The sequence below is a fragment of the Idiotropiscis lumnitzeri genome, chromosome 4 (genome assembly GCF_059441095.1).
Source record: "Idiotropiscis lumnitzeri isolate Australia: NSW breed Sydney's pygmy pipehorse chromosome 4, RoL_Ilum_1.0, whole genome shotgun sequence".
Lineage (NCBI taxonomy): Eukaryota > Metazoa > Chordata > Actinopteri > Syngnathiformes > Syngnathidae > Idiotropiscis > Idiotropiscis lumnitzeri.
In genome coordinates, this window is record NC_142394.1 from 25,649,676 (window position 1) to 25,664,093 (window position 14,418).

Sequence of the window (14,418 nt, forward strand, 5' to 3'; positions counted from 1 at the left end):
TTTGAGCAAATTAATTTCAGGCGCAACCGTCACGAAACCGGAAACAGGACGTGTCCTCGAGACCTGATTGGTCAAAGTGAAGCAGTTGTGACGTTCCATCTTTCAGCTATGATCTGCCAACTAAAGCAGTTTGATTTTACACTTACACTCAACAAGGTAGATTACACTGTTATAAAGGAGACACTTTTATTATTTTTTAAAGACCATTAAAAATAAATACTATACAGAATCCAATGTATAAAATTTTGATACACTGTTTCTGCCTGAAAAAGGTTAACAATTTATTTTTCATTTCAAAAAACAAAATAAAAAAAAAAACACCAAACACCTCCAAACAAGATACTGCCAGGCAGGTTTTAAGAGGCTGTGGAATCTCTGAACTGCAAGTTTGGTCCTTAAAGAACAGCAAACCCCCCCACCCCCCGGGCATACATTTTTGTTGAGGTAGATCACACAAAGTGGCCACCATCTTAATAGAAAATAAATGCAACACTTTAAAAAACAAGAGATACAAACTACAAAGTGGAGCGGGCAGTTGAGAGGAGGGGTCTTGACTATAAAACAAAGACCAGGAAGAAAAAAAAGAAAAGAAAAAGAAACCCCAACCAGCATTAACTAGACTCACCGTAAACATCCATATGGCAGCAGTCCTCCACTCAATGGCCAAAAGAGGCACAAATAAGGATGCTGCTTGAGCAACTAAAAAAAAAAAAACCCAAAACAACAAAAGCTTCTATCCACTTTTTTTTGGGTTGCTCTAGATTAAAAAAACAGCAGTTAAGAGGCTCCAAACGGTTAAAATTGATTTTACTGTACAGGTCTTTTTATTGAACATGTCCTGTGCAAGTCTAAGACCCCAAAGAGCTGGTTAAGTACACTGGAGGTCGCCTTAACACCGTTTGCATTTTTTGTTTCCTTTCAGCATTCACTTCAAATGTTTCAAGAGGTGGCCTTATGGATGCTGTTGCTTGATGTTATCGTTTAGTCCTTGTTCTGGGATGCCGTCACAACAGTTGTGCTTTTTAGTGGAGAGGTGGGAGGGGGGCTGTCCACGTTAAAAACGTCATGTTGATGCAAATTAGCACAAGAACAAGGGGGGGGATGCTGGAATGTCCGCATTCAATTCAATTTCAGTGAGACTATGTGGCAAACCATGTTAAGCAGGTCAGGTCAAAAACTGAATTGGGAGGGAGGGGAAGGAATCAAGGCTGAGAAGTCTTCCTTCCCCAAAGGGGGGGGGGGGGGGGTAACGGTCATGTTCATCAATTGGAATTCATCACAAACAAAAAGTTGGAGTTTTTTTCCCTCGTCTTTTTAAAACTGGAGAGGTGGGGGAGGAGGAACGAGGTCGGATGGATTTGGCTCGCTCATCACTTTTTTTTCTCTAGAAAAGATCAGCCACATTCATTGGCATCTCCTCAATGGTGGTGTTGTAGAAGGTCTCGATGTCCCGCAGGATACGCTTGTCATCATGGGTCACCATGTTGATGGCGACTCCCTTTCTGCCAAAACGACCACCGCGACCAATCCTGACCAAGGAGCAAATAAGTGGCGAAGTGAGGGCATGGTTCTTTTTCTCCCACCCCTCTCTTTTTTTAGGACGGCGACAACGCCACTTACCTGTGGATGTAGTTTTCCCTGTTGGTTGGCAGGTCATAGTTGATGACAAGAGAGACCTGCTGCACGTCAATGCCGCGAGCCTGCAAGAGACGTGCGGGTTACTTGTCAGGCCAGGATAGCATTCCTTATTCCTTACGTAAACGACACGCGGGGGATGTGGTCTGCCAATTAGTTGTCGATCCGGGATAAGAGCCCAGCCACAGTGGAGGTCAGACAGCAACTTCTCTACCAAGGAACTTTCAGTCCTTCACCAACACCACAGTTGAGAGGAGAGGAAACCCTGGGCATGTTTTTTCCCACTAATGCCATTACTCAACTGCTGAATCATTAAGAGATTTTTTTACACCAATTTAACAACCATTTTAATTCCCATATTCCTTAGCAAAGTTGCCTGTAGTAGAAAATACATTTAAGCAAAGAAAACTAAAGCACGATAAAAATGGAATCACATGAAAGTACTCAATGATATTAAAACTAACATTTAATGAGGAATCTGTAATTTAAATACTACATCTTTCTGCCTTTCATTATAAAAAAAAGACACTTCTGGTAAGCATATTTAGAGTTCAGAACTCATAGTATCAGCATTAGTTTCAATATCACACCACGCGAATAAATGAGGCAGAGGGAACACAATGCCGAAAGAAATAAGTGAAACGACTATGTGGGGAGAGGCACTACAAATGGATGTCACACCCACTTTTACTTGCGGCCGTGTCAACAAAATGGAGGCACATACCAGCAGGTCTGTGGTGATGAGGACTCGACTGGAGCCAGAACGGAACTCCCTCATGATTAAGTCTCGCTCCTTCTGGTCCATGTCACCGTGCTGCAACATACACAAAAAGAATGTGGTAACAACTCAGACAGGTGACAAGCGAGTGTCCAAACTGTTCGGAGGCGGAGGAGTCTTTACCATGGCTGAAACGGTGAAGTCCCTGGACTGCATTTTCTCAGTGAGCCAGTCCACTTTCCTCCGCGTGTTGATGAAGATGACGGCCTGGGTGATGGTCAGGGTCTCGTACAGATCGCACAGAGTGTCCAGCTTCCACTCCTGGAACGGTCAACAGGGGTCAATCAGCAGCCTGCATTCCCAGCCCCTCGTCCAGTGCCCACACAAACCTCTTTCTCCACATTGACGTAAAACTGACGGATACCCTCGAGGGTCAGCTCCTCTCTTTTGACCAGGATGCGAATAGGGTCACGCATAAAATTCTTGGTCACATCCAACACATCAGCTGGCATGGTGGCCGACAGGAGGACAACCTAAAAAAAACAACAGCAGAAATCCTTTAAATTAAGACAGAAAAGCGACAGAAGTAGCATGGTTCAAAAACAGAGTCCCGAGGAAGCCAGACCTGTGTGGTGCAAGGTAGTTTCCGGAAGATGTCATAGATCTGGTCCTTGAAGCCTCGGCTAAGCATCTCATCGGCCTCATCGAGCACAAACATTTTGATGTATTTGGTAGCTTCAAAAGAAAAAGAAAGAAATATTAGTCCAATGTCAGGCCGCTGACATTAAGGTCTCAACCATTAAGTGGGGAGACAAAGAACTGCAATTTGAGATAAGCTGTATTCAGAAGTGAGAGTGTGATCACATCTCGGGATCTCTGGCAAGCTGCAAACTCTGGCTGGCAAAACGTCACCCAGAGTTGCAGCGCACCAGAAGGCTTCCAGAGTCAGTTGACACGCATGGGTTTCATCAACATACAGCAAGTTGCTCATTTACTTAAATTGCTGACAAAGTGCCAAGCTATTCTTAAGTCGCGGTGTTTAGGTCACAATTATGACATTAAATCGACAACACATGGCAGAATAAAACCCACAAACAGCAATTTTGTTTCAATTGGATGACCCTGCAAAAAGAGACAAATTGGATAGTATGTGGAAAGACTGTTTGCCGGTGAGGATATTTTTTTTCTGTGTTCTCTGAGGACAATTTGCAAAAAGGCCGTGTTTGAGGAAATGTAAAAATACAAAACGAGGCGCTTAAAGATACGAGTGGAACCTTTATGTACAATTGTGCAGCGTTTACTCACAGATGTTCTTGCGGTTCAACATGTCAAAAACACGGCCTGGGGTCCCCACCACAATATGGGGGGCTTCGGCCTGCAGCTTCTGGGACTCATTGCGAATGTTGGTCCCGCCGATGCAAGCGTGGCATCCGGCGCCCATGTAGTCACCTAGAGACAGCACCACTTTCTGGATCTGAATCAAAGCAAACATAAGGGATGACATTTTCCTCAAGGTTGGTCAACTTGAGGATCCTGCATATGTGACCATACAAAAGGTTTTACCTGTTGAGCCAGCTCCCTAGTGGGAGCCAAGACCAAAGCCTGGGTGCCTTTCAGCGTCACGTCAATCTGCTGGAGGATGGAAATTGCAAAAGTGGCAGTCTTTCCAGTGCCAGACTGGGCCTGGGCAATCACATCATAACCTGAAACACAATAGGAGACAGAAGATTGATGTCTGTTGCTGAAACTAAGTGTAACATAATGGGACATCTTAGTCTAAAAACTCACCCTTGATACAAGGAAGAATAGCTCTCTGTTGGATGGCAGAAGGCTTCTCAAAACCATAAGCATAAATTCCCCGGAGCAAATCCTCACGCAGGTTCATGTCATCAAAACTGTCCACGATATCATTCCAGTTGCTCTGCAGGATGAATGATTGCCATTTTTACTGTCCAAAATTAAATCGGAATCATCTGACGTTCGAATGGAAACTTACCTCGATGACGCCATCTGGCTCCATGCCTTCTGGGCCATTGTCTCTGTGGATGAACAACAACTTTAATTGCACCTCGCGCCTTTTTAAATGTGTATGGCTTACCAAGTTTAATCAACCTTTAATTAAAAAGGAGCAACTACACGTCGATTTAAGTAAGTCCGCCATTTTAGCTTTTCGTGTCCAAGATGGTGGCTCCACGGTCGATAAGAGAGACATGCGACAAAAAAGCAACCGCGTCCTTGCTCGATCTGTTAAATTCAGACTCATTCCGCTTTATTTGCACAATTCGACACAACTAGATCGCGTTGAATAGCAACGGATGTGTGAAAAAGAAAAACTAATTATCCTTAGCATCGCGGCGCTAGCTTTCCTTGCGGCCCCCTCCCTCCTTGTTTTTTCATGTGGCTTCAGCATCTCCGCCGGTGATGCTGAAACGGAGATTATAAAAAAAATCCACCCGTACAAAAGGAACAAAGTAACTTTCCCGACGATTGACGGGATGCGGCCTACTCTTCCGACATTGTTACCACAGGCGTGTCCGCCACCGACATGTGCCAGCCTCACCCAGCGAAAAAGCCGAGAAGACTTCCTTATAACACATCACACCTCAGAGTCGACTGGCGACGATTTATAAAGAGCAATATCACACCAAAATCCGACCAGACTGCTCACAGCACGACCCGGATTGTATAGTAATAAGAGATTATTCCACCAGAGGCCTAACCTACTGCTACGTCCGCAAGCAGTCACATGCTAAACCACCCGGCAACATTAGCTCCAGCTAACGGCTAAGCGGTAGCCCAACACAAATATTTGTTAAAACCATTCAACAATTAACGGCTAACCAGTCATATAAACGCAAAATGAAACAGGCAAACGCTGTAGTGGCGAAAACCCGCACATTTCGTGAGGACGATCGGGTTCTTCCCCTTTAACAGGCCCCAACACAAACTCAATCTTGTTGCGTTTAACGGGATAATTTTCACCATTTGTACAATACTCCACGAATAAAAATACATTACGAGGGACGATTAATACAAAATCCAGTCCAATAAGTTTGTGTAACTCGTTTGGTCACACGAACACTGCTTACCTCTCATCGTTGTTAGCCGACATTATTACAAAGAAAGAAAGTATGGCGAAATTTACTTATATACGTCGACGGCACAACCAGGCTTTCTCATTGCAACCGAGCGCAGTCATTTACAGGTAGTCCCGCCTACAGCGACTTGTGATTGGTTCAAATGTACGTCTACGGTGAATGGGTGGGCCAGAAACTCTATAAATTACGTCACGTCCGCTAAGAGATGGGTTTAAAAAATAGCTCAACTTTCTCCTCTAGACAAAAGATCGTTTTTTTCCCCTTATTCTCGGAATTACGTAAACAATCATGTTTTACGGCTTTAACACGTTGTTATTTTTGTCGAGTCACAGGTTTGTAACGTGTATAAGAACACAGGGTGTCAATTTGTGAACATTTCAACGGGTCCAGATCATAACTTTTTTTTTTTTTTTTTTTTTTACAATTGACCAAAACGTCTGGTACTCCCCTCTATTCATCTGTATTCTTTCTGTTTACCAGTTATTCCCCGCCTTAATGCAGTTTGCAATTAGACTACCAGACAGTTGTCACCAACATTTTGTTTTTTTGGTTCCTGGCAATTTGTGTCTGTTCCTATGCTCGCTTGCCAGGGGCCACAGACAACACTGCTACTACGTTCATTGTTCTTGTTTCCCTTTCACCAACAGGAGGTACCGCTGCTTCCAGAAGCATCTGAACAGCCATTAGCAACAGTTTTGCATTGACCAGTGTCGAAAAACCTCCATATGATCCCTCTTGGCCCATGGTGCAACTCTTGGGGTTATTTTTGCTTGGGCCAAGCATGTGTCCATTCTCTGCCAAGCTTGTCCTCATTAGGATGACCTTCCACCTTAAATGGTGCATCCCGGTGTCAGGAAAAAAACAGGATACAATTTATTGAACTGCTTTGTTTTGATTTGTGTCCAGCCAAAACACACGTTCCATTGCCATGTACTGACATGCAAAGTGATTTGTATTGGTTTGCTTCCATTACAGAAACACACAAATAGCCATTGGCCAACTTTTTTTTTATTCTTTTTTTTTAATTTCTAGCAACCATTATGCATTGTAGAAGATATATAAAACAGTCAACTCAGTTGAATCACAACTTTTAGGAGGGGACAGTAGGGGCCAAAAGTATTTTGTTACAAAAAAAAGGTTGCGAGGATAACTCGCTCGATGAGGAAAAAAAACAAACAAAATCTAGCAAATTCATTCTTGCCCCCCCCCAAACAAAAATAAAGTACCCCTCCTGTATTAACAGTTGTCAAAGCATAGCAATATATTTTTTGACATGTACGCATGTATAAAAAAAAATAAGATAAATGCAAAGTAAATTACCTCAATAAAAGACGTGTCAAAAACAAACAAAAAAAAAAAAACTAAAAACACACAATGTGTTGGAGACAGTTGCAGAGTTGTCAGCACCGGGAAGGGGGAACCTTTTGAATGAAATCATACTTCAGAAAAAGTAAGACAGAAGTTTGATATATGTTAGGGGCATAGAACGCTTGCAGGTCTGATCACTAAATGGTTCCCCCAGCCCTGCTCTATCAATATAACCAGTACGAGGAGGAACCATTGGACATTTTTTTTACACTCAGACACCATTAAGCAAAGAAAGTGAGAACCTTTTGGGGGGCTATCTACATGAGTAGCATCCGCTGAAGAATCCACAAGATGGTTGCGACGATCTACGATGTTGGCTGAGAATGTTCGGTCTTGGGTGCCCCCAGCCCCACTCCATCTCTCTGTGGCTGGTGTGGTTTCGGTGAGGGTAGGGAGGGGGGTGGGGGGGGGGTCACAGCGTGAGCTTACAGTGACAAAGTTCTTTGTACATTTGCCTTCGCAGGCGAGGCATGTCCTGTTGACCGAAGCTGAATGGCTGCCCCAGGGCCAGACACTTGCAGTACTGTACAGTTGAGGTGGTAGAAAGAGAAAAAGGAACAAATAGTCAGTCCAACTTGGCCAAACTGCTTTTGAACGCGAGGTGGCGCAGATGCTCCCTAAGTGGAGAGCAAGGAGAGCAAAAGTTGCGAATCCACTTTCAGCCGTTTATTAAATGGGATAAACAGTCAAGCACACCAATACAAAATGAAAACACTCAAAAGAAGCATGAAGGCACAAAAATAAGCTTGTACAGACCACTGTATTATTTAAAAAAAATATAAAAATATTTAATATATATATATATATATATATATATATATATATATAGAGAGAGAGAGAGAGAGAGAGAAAGAGAGTTTTTTTTTTACTTCAGTAAAGCATTTGAATCAAGGCAACCAACATCATTGTAGTGTAGGAACTACTTGTAACTTGTATGCGCGGAGATCAGCGGTGATGCCACTCGTGAGAAAAGAAGCCACCGATTGGCCGTCTTATGTTGCCACTCGATAAGTGAACCTAACTTGAACACATTTATTTCTTTGCAGCGTTTTCACATTATTTTCTGTCGCTACGACAAAAACAATAGTGCGTATATAGACGTACATTTACGTGTGTATAGGTCCGCATGACTGACGTGCAACTCGCCAGAAATACACAATCAGTGATGAACAATCCTAACGAAACTCAGAGGTAACCGCCTGTTTTATTCCTGTGGAATGAATATCAACAAAAAATAACAACCGCAAATGACATCTATTTGCGTCATGATGATGTCCATGTGTTGCCCCGTTTAAATGCGGATATATACTCTGTCCGCCCCGGCAGGTCAACAGCTTACGAATATTTCAGAAAGCGGAATTTTGACCTAAACCTGAATATTGACTGCATGTAAATGTAGACATTGTTGTGAGTAGACGGCAGTTTCTTTGGGTGCAGATGTGGGAGTTGATTTGCATCGCAAAAGGAAGGCACGTTCCTTTCAGAGCAACAATGAAATGTTTGAAAGACATAATTCATGTTCAACTTGAAATACTCTAAACGGCAGGAGGATTACGCAATCACCGATTGTCTGTTCACAACTAAGTCCTGCCAAGGCACCTGCAGAATATTTGGTGTTATGGCTGCCAACGACGCCACAAACAAGTAAGTGCCTCCTCACGTTACAACTTTATTTATATAGCGCATTTCAAACACAATATACACAAGCCGTTACAGACTTACCTGTAACACAAACGCCCCACAGTCGCTGTCATTGTTCTGCCGGCCCACTTTCTGAAACACACGCCCCCCCCCGCAGTCTCAGTAACGTCGCATAAACGAGTCAGTTCCGGTATGAAAAACAGATTGAGTGTCTCACCATTTTGAAAAAGCCTTTCCAGCCGGTCAAAAAATCTTGCTGGTCTTTTTTGATGGCCTCCGCTTGCAGATACTTATAAATGTGCTGAGCGGGACAAAGGAAAAAGCACACAGAGACATTCGGGTCAGGTATTACGGTTGACAACATAGGGTAGAGACAGCGGAGTCTAATGTTCAGTGAGCAAAATGTAATCATTGGCTTTGCTGCGCTACCTTGGGGCAGCGTCTGTTGAGGGTCCGCTGGGAGTCAAAGTAGGTGATGGCTCTCCGAGGAATGTCCACACTGACCAGCGACCAGTGAACCTCCAGGTGGATGGGGATCAACAGCAGATCCTTCTGGAAGATATCCACCTGACAGGAAGGGAGCCTTAAGTATACATGCATCATCTGCTTTCACCTTTCTCATAGCGCTCGCTTACATTTTTCGTCCACCGTTTGACTCCTTCGTAGCCTTTTGTCCTCAGCTTGTCATAGAAAAAGCTGTTGAAAAAGTGAACCTGGAGAGAGGACAGAAAAACAGTTCTCACAATCTGATGCAATGTGAGAGAATCCTGGTGGAAACCTCAAAAGTTTGAATTGCTTGGTGCGCACCTTCTCTGGAACGGAGTCCATGACCAGGTCGCCGTACATGTTCATAATCTGAAAAGAACAAGCGAAGGACAACAATTAGTAACAGCTTTTAAGACAAATCAACTATAACTGAGCAAGTTGAGTAGTATGAACATTGCGAAAGGTCATGTTAGGGTTTATCGTTTTAACACATGCCGACAGCTATCTTTTATGCCTTGGTAAAAACGACTTCCCAGTGTTTCATCATCAAATCTATGTGTAGGATGTCGACATTAGAAGGTGACACAGGAGTGGATTTTTACTCGTGTCCCATCAGAAAAACCGACGCCCGTCCTGCTACCGTTCAGCATGATTTCCAATCCCGTACCGCTCCCATTTAAGAGGTCAGCTACAATTGGAAGACCGTAGTTTTGCATGATGTAAAGATTGATAGTGGCTCAATATATTTGCTAAATATTTTGCATTAATAACGGTTTGCAACAAGCAGCAGCTGACAAGACAGGTACCATATTTTCCAGACTTTTCCCCTAGATTTTGAATCATGCGGCTAATACAACAGTGAATATTTACGGTGGATTTTTCTTTCACCAGTAGGGTGCGCTCTATAATTCAGAAAATACGCAAAATCTAGATTTTTTTCCCCTCGTGGGTCTGTTCTGTTTTAATTAGCAAAATATTTGCTGTGTTAAAAAGCACTGTTTCTGTTTCTGTACCTTTATGGGCATTCACAGTACAAATTTGTTCTGTACAATTTGTTTTTCAACATAGAAAACTGCGCCTTATATCCTGGTGCAGCTTGTATGTTTTTTGGGGGGGGGGGCGGTTTATATACATGTGCGCCTTACAGTCTGGGAAATACAGTGATTTGTTTCGTATACTTTTAAAAGAAGACAAAAAAGGGAAACAATACCCCGGCAAAATGTTATCAGTAAAGAGCAATGAAATGATAGCTGAAAGCTAAACACATTCTAATTTGTTTTATTTGTATTAGTTCAACTAAATAATTTAAATGATTAGGGTCAGTTGCCTTAATATTGTGAATAGCCAGGTTTGGTGTAGATGTATTACTGTAGCACATTACTTGGTACTACTTAATGTGATTGTAGTCATTTTGTGACCTATCAGGGCAAGTCATATTAATATTGGGAATTGTCATGCTTAGTCATTTTGTTAACTGTCAGGATTAGTTGTATTAACGTTGTGAATTGTACAGTTCGAGTTCCTTGCATGAATTTTGTGACTTTTCAAGACGAGGGTATATTGCTTGTGGTCGTACCTGGTCATTGAGCCAGTTCTGTCCATAGAGAGTGCCGAGGTCATCCATGGTAAGAACATGGCGTTTATAGTTGACTCGGAAGGTTTTGGCTAGAGCTGATCCCGAGGAACGCTGGAAGGATTGTATCAAATGTTGGACCATGGTTTTCCTAAACAGCGTCCAGGTAGCAAGAGAGCGGGGAATAAAGAAATACAACAATTTAAGATTGCACGAGAGAACAAACAAAAAGTTTACAGAGTGCGTCAAACCTGTGTGGCTGTGCAAAGTTCTCAGTGAAGATGTCCTGAAGCCTCTGCACAATGTCTTCGACGTGGATTGGGATCAAACTGCCGTATTTCTGCAGGGATTCTTCCAGAATATCTGGGCCGCGACAATAAAAGACACCAGATTATCAGATTGTTCGATGCTGCGCGTCTGCAGCAAAATAGCTGGTGACGTAGGGGGACTGTGCAAAAGGGACAAACGACGCAGACCTGTTATACAGCTCATGTGCTCCTCGGAAAGCGCCGGCTCCGCTCGTTTGTCCTCCACTTCCCGTCTTCCTCGGTCCCCTTGCCTGTCCGGAGAGCATCCGCTACTCTGTTTGTCTAAACAAAGGAGATGACAAACATTTGCAGTTGTTCTCCGTGCAACTTCTGGGCAATTTTGCCTGAGTCTTGTTTCAACTGTTGGGGAATTTAAGGTGGTCTTATATTAAGCACAATGACTTCAGGTAGTTCTGATTTTAATTTTAATTTTAGAAATGTTAACCAGAGGAACAGTTGTGAGATTTGCAGTAAGTCAATGTCAATTCAGATTTTAGTACCTCTACCGGCCTCTGTGAATCTCTCGTCGTCGCTGATATCATCGTCAGTGTACAGCGATGCTCGATAGCGTTTTATCCTCCTCTGCCTGCTGTAAGAATTGTACTTCTGTCCTTTCATGCTCCAACGGAGGCCAAGGGAGTACACTCGCTGGGCCCGCTGCCGCCAACTCTTCCAGTGTTGGCTCAGCCGAGAGCCCAGTGCGCCGTGGAACCGCTGCGGACGCCGGTACCGGGCGCGCCGCAGAGCCCAGAATCTGTGGAGGTGGGGATCCGATGTCTGTCGTCCCGTTGCAGCCTGAGTGACCGGCGTCGCCTCGTCCTCCTCCGTCCTCATTTCTTCATTCTTCTGTAACACTCCAAAGTTTGCGTGTTGGTAATGCTGGGTGGACTGGTGGGGAAAGTCAGCCATGTCCCACTCCACCACAGCGGCCTGCTCTTCCTCCTCCTCGTCTTCTACATCTTCTTCCTCCTCGTCCTCCTCATTCTCATCCCAGCAGCCGCCCTCAAACTCGTCGTCAGCGTCCTCTGCGTCGATGTGGCCCATTCCGTCCTCTTCAGCCTCGTCCTCACCGCTCCACACCCTTTCTTTATGACCAAGGCGGAGGTGCATGGGGCTGGGGATGCTATGGTCGGACACCGGGACAATGAGGTGGTCTCCAGGAATCCCACCTATTGGCAAATAAACATTCATCAAGTTTAGGGGAAAATAAAATCATGTTATATGTTAGCATTCAAACAATATTTTCAATATTACCTGATATAAATTATTTTCTAAATGCCCCCCCCCCTTTTTTTTTTAATTTCCAGAAAAGACAGCACTCAAATGACTAAAATACAACCCCAAACAATATCACTATTTATGTTTGTATCAGAATAGCAACATTGCCTGAATGCATGATACATTGTTTAATATTTCTAGGGTGGCGACCTCCCTTTATAGCAGATTTCAAAAAACAAGACATGGATTTCTGCTAGAAATTGGCACTTGATGGGGCAGACCACATTGTCCAGGCACCGTACCATTCAAAATGAACACCAAAAAAAAAAAAATACCTCCTCCAGTGTCTTCCTGGCCCACAGCAGTCAGACCCAGATCTCCCTGCCAGCGGTTCTGGGTCAGGCTACCCCCACTGTCTCGCATTATCCACGGACACCCCGCGACCTGCGCCAGCGCGTCACCTACACGCAAAAACAATCAGTGAAAACAGAAAGGAATATTTACAGTGCTTTTTTTATTTGTTGAAGAATGACTTGGTGTTATAATATGTATTGGGCGGGCCAAAAGTATGGATACACTTTTTAGATTACCTTATAAAGGAAGGAAGACGAGAATGAAGGTAGGATGGAGAGAATGTGGAAGGATGTAGACTGAATGCATAAAAAATGGAAAAAATAAATGATAAATGAAAAGGGAGGAAGAAAGAAGTGATGGAAGAATGAAGAGGATTTGGTAAAGGAAGGAGGAAGGAAAGAAAGGTAGGAAGCACTATTAAAGGAAAGAAAGAGGGGTGGAAGAGCATGAATAAAAGGTAGGAAGAGAGGAAGAAAGGAAGAAAGGAAGAAATGACGGCAAGCTGCAGATAGGAAAGAAAACAGAAAGGAAGGAAGAAAGGATGAAGGGAGGGAAAGAATTGGTAGAAGGGAAGGATGGCAGGAGAAAGGACGGAAAGATGAATAACAAAAGGAAGGGATGATGAAGTATGGAAGGGTGAAAAGAAGAATGGAAGGTAGCAAGGAAAGACATATGAGGGGAGCAAAGTTGGATAGAATGAAAAAGAATCGGGGCAAGAATGATGGAGGGACGAAGCGAGGGGAAATGTGAGGAATGACATCGGGATGGTAGAAAGGAAGGAAGGAGAAGGAAAGGATGAAGGTAGCACTGATGGTGGATAAATAGAGAATTTAATCCTATATAATTTAGTAAGGTTACTTTATAATATATTACACAAGGCGTGAATATTCAAGTTGATTAAAAAATTTTAATCAAATCAAATTCCACAGCATGTAGGAGTTCACAGGGCACAGATGTTTAGGTGGATTAAAACTCATTTCCCCACGGGTACCAAAAAGCATTCAGAAGCCCTGATACTCGCAAATTAGTCCAAAAATTAAACCAACGTTTGTGCTCTAAGTGGAACACAATAAAGGCACACTTAAGAATTCGTTCGCATGCTAATGTTAGCCAAAAGAAGCTTCTGTGGAAACCAATTTTACGATCGTAAAGAAGGAACCGTTAAAGCAAGAGTGGCGCTATATCATGAAAAGGCTTAAGGGGGAAATAATCGTCTTAACATCGACGCCCACGTTCTTTTTGATTTTATTTATTTTGCCGGCGGGTTAGCCATGTTGTCGTTAGCAATGCCAGCTAGGTTAGCTGGTTAGCACGTTTTTTTTTAAATCGTAACGTCACATCGCGTAACCACCGTGAGGCATAGCTACGCGGCACAAGCGTACGCTTACCGTTTAGTCACCGATGTTGTGTAAAAGTATATCCGAAGGAGGCTGAAGCGTGTCGAAAGTGCGTCGTTTTTTTGTGACAAAAAGCCCAGATGCTAAGTGTGATGCTAACACTTCATTGAATGAAGTCAGGTGTGGGGGGCTGTCGGGAGACTGGAGTAAGCCAGCTGTCGCCTCCTCGTCCGAAAAACCTCAACGCGACGGTCTAATTTCAGCAAACGTTCGAGGGAGATGACTTTAGTGTCCGCATAACGCCAAATGTGAAAATGGAATGTCTCATTTGGCTCCGAGAGCTAACAGATGAGAGCGGCTCTCGTCATCATATCTGCGAGGCCGTCGCACAGCAAAGGCGTCACGCGGACAGTTCCGAGATGAAATGCCAACACAAAATCTTTTTTGTAGGTTTTTCAAAAAAAAAAAATATATAATATAACGATCTAATTCTATACTACATTGCGCATCCTTTGTTTACTGCTGAATATATGTGATATCGGGACGAAATTTCATGTAATTTCTATATTTACAAATATGTGTGAATGCGATTTTTACGAATTATTGACTAATCTTTGGTGTTGAAAATTACTTATGGTCTTTGGTGAGACAATATCAATGGTTGAACAAACATGTTGATCTT

At 43.3% G+C, this 14,418-nt stretch overlaps 2 protein-coding genes and 1 non-coding gene across 3 annotated transcripts; all 3 read right to left on the reverse strand.

Moving 5' to 3' along the window:
* Positions 1-801: 801 nt before the first annotated feature.
* LOC148338834 (eukaryotic initiation factor 4A-I-like) lies at positions 802-5,569 on the reverse strand. The gene is made up of 11 exons (XM_088293673.1): positions 5,443-5,569; positions 4,350-4,392; positions 4,142-4,274; positions 3,917-4,056; positions 3,659-3,827; positions 2,979-3,088; positions 2,743-2,886; positions 2,537-2,674; positions 2,360-2,449; positions 1,621-1,700; positions 802-1,529 (listed from the first exon to the last, which is right to left on the reverse strand). Exons 1-11 carry the CDS (start codon positions 5,463-5,465, stop codon positions 1,385-1,387), a joined length of 1,215 nt encoding a protein of 404 aa, XP_088149799.1. The 5' UTR covers positions 5,466-5,569; the 3' UTR covers positions 802-1,384.
* Positions 3,191-3,331, reverse strand: LOC148338835 (small nucleolar RNA SNORD10). Its single transcript, XR_015843032.1, has one exon. It is a non-coding gene; the product is annotated as a small nucleolar RNA SNORD10 (small nucleolar RNA).
* Positions 5,570-6,439: 870 nt separating the features above from the next.
* senp3b (SUMO specific peptidase 3b) lies at positions 6,440-14,142 on the reverse strand. The gene is made up of 12 exons (XM_088295056.1): positions 13,788-14,142; positions 12,381-12,506; positions 11,328-11,996; positions 10,996-11,109; positions 10,771-10,882; positions 10,523-10,670; positions 9,268-9,315; positions 9,096-9,173; positions 8,890-9,027; positions 8,678-8,761; positions 8,542-8,592; positions 6,440-7,342 (listed from the first exon to the last, which is right to left on the reverse strand). Exons 2-12 carry the CDS (start codon positions 12,466-12,468, stop codon positions 7,232-7,234), a joined length of 1,641 nt encoding a protein of 546 aa, XP_088151182.1. The 5' UTR covers positions 12,469-12,506; positions 13,788-14,142; the 3' UTR covers positions 6,440-7,231.
* Between the last annotated feature and the right edge of the window lie 276 nt (positions 14,143-14,418).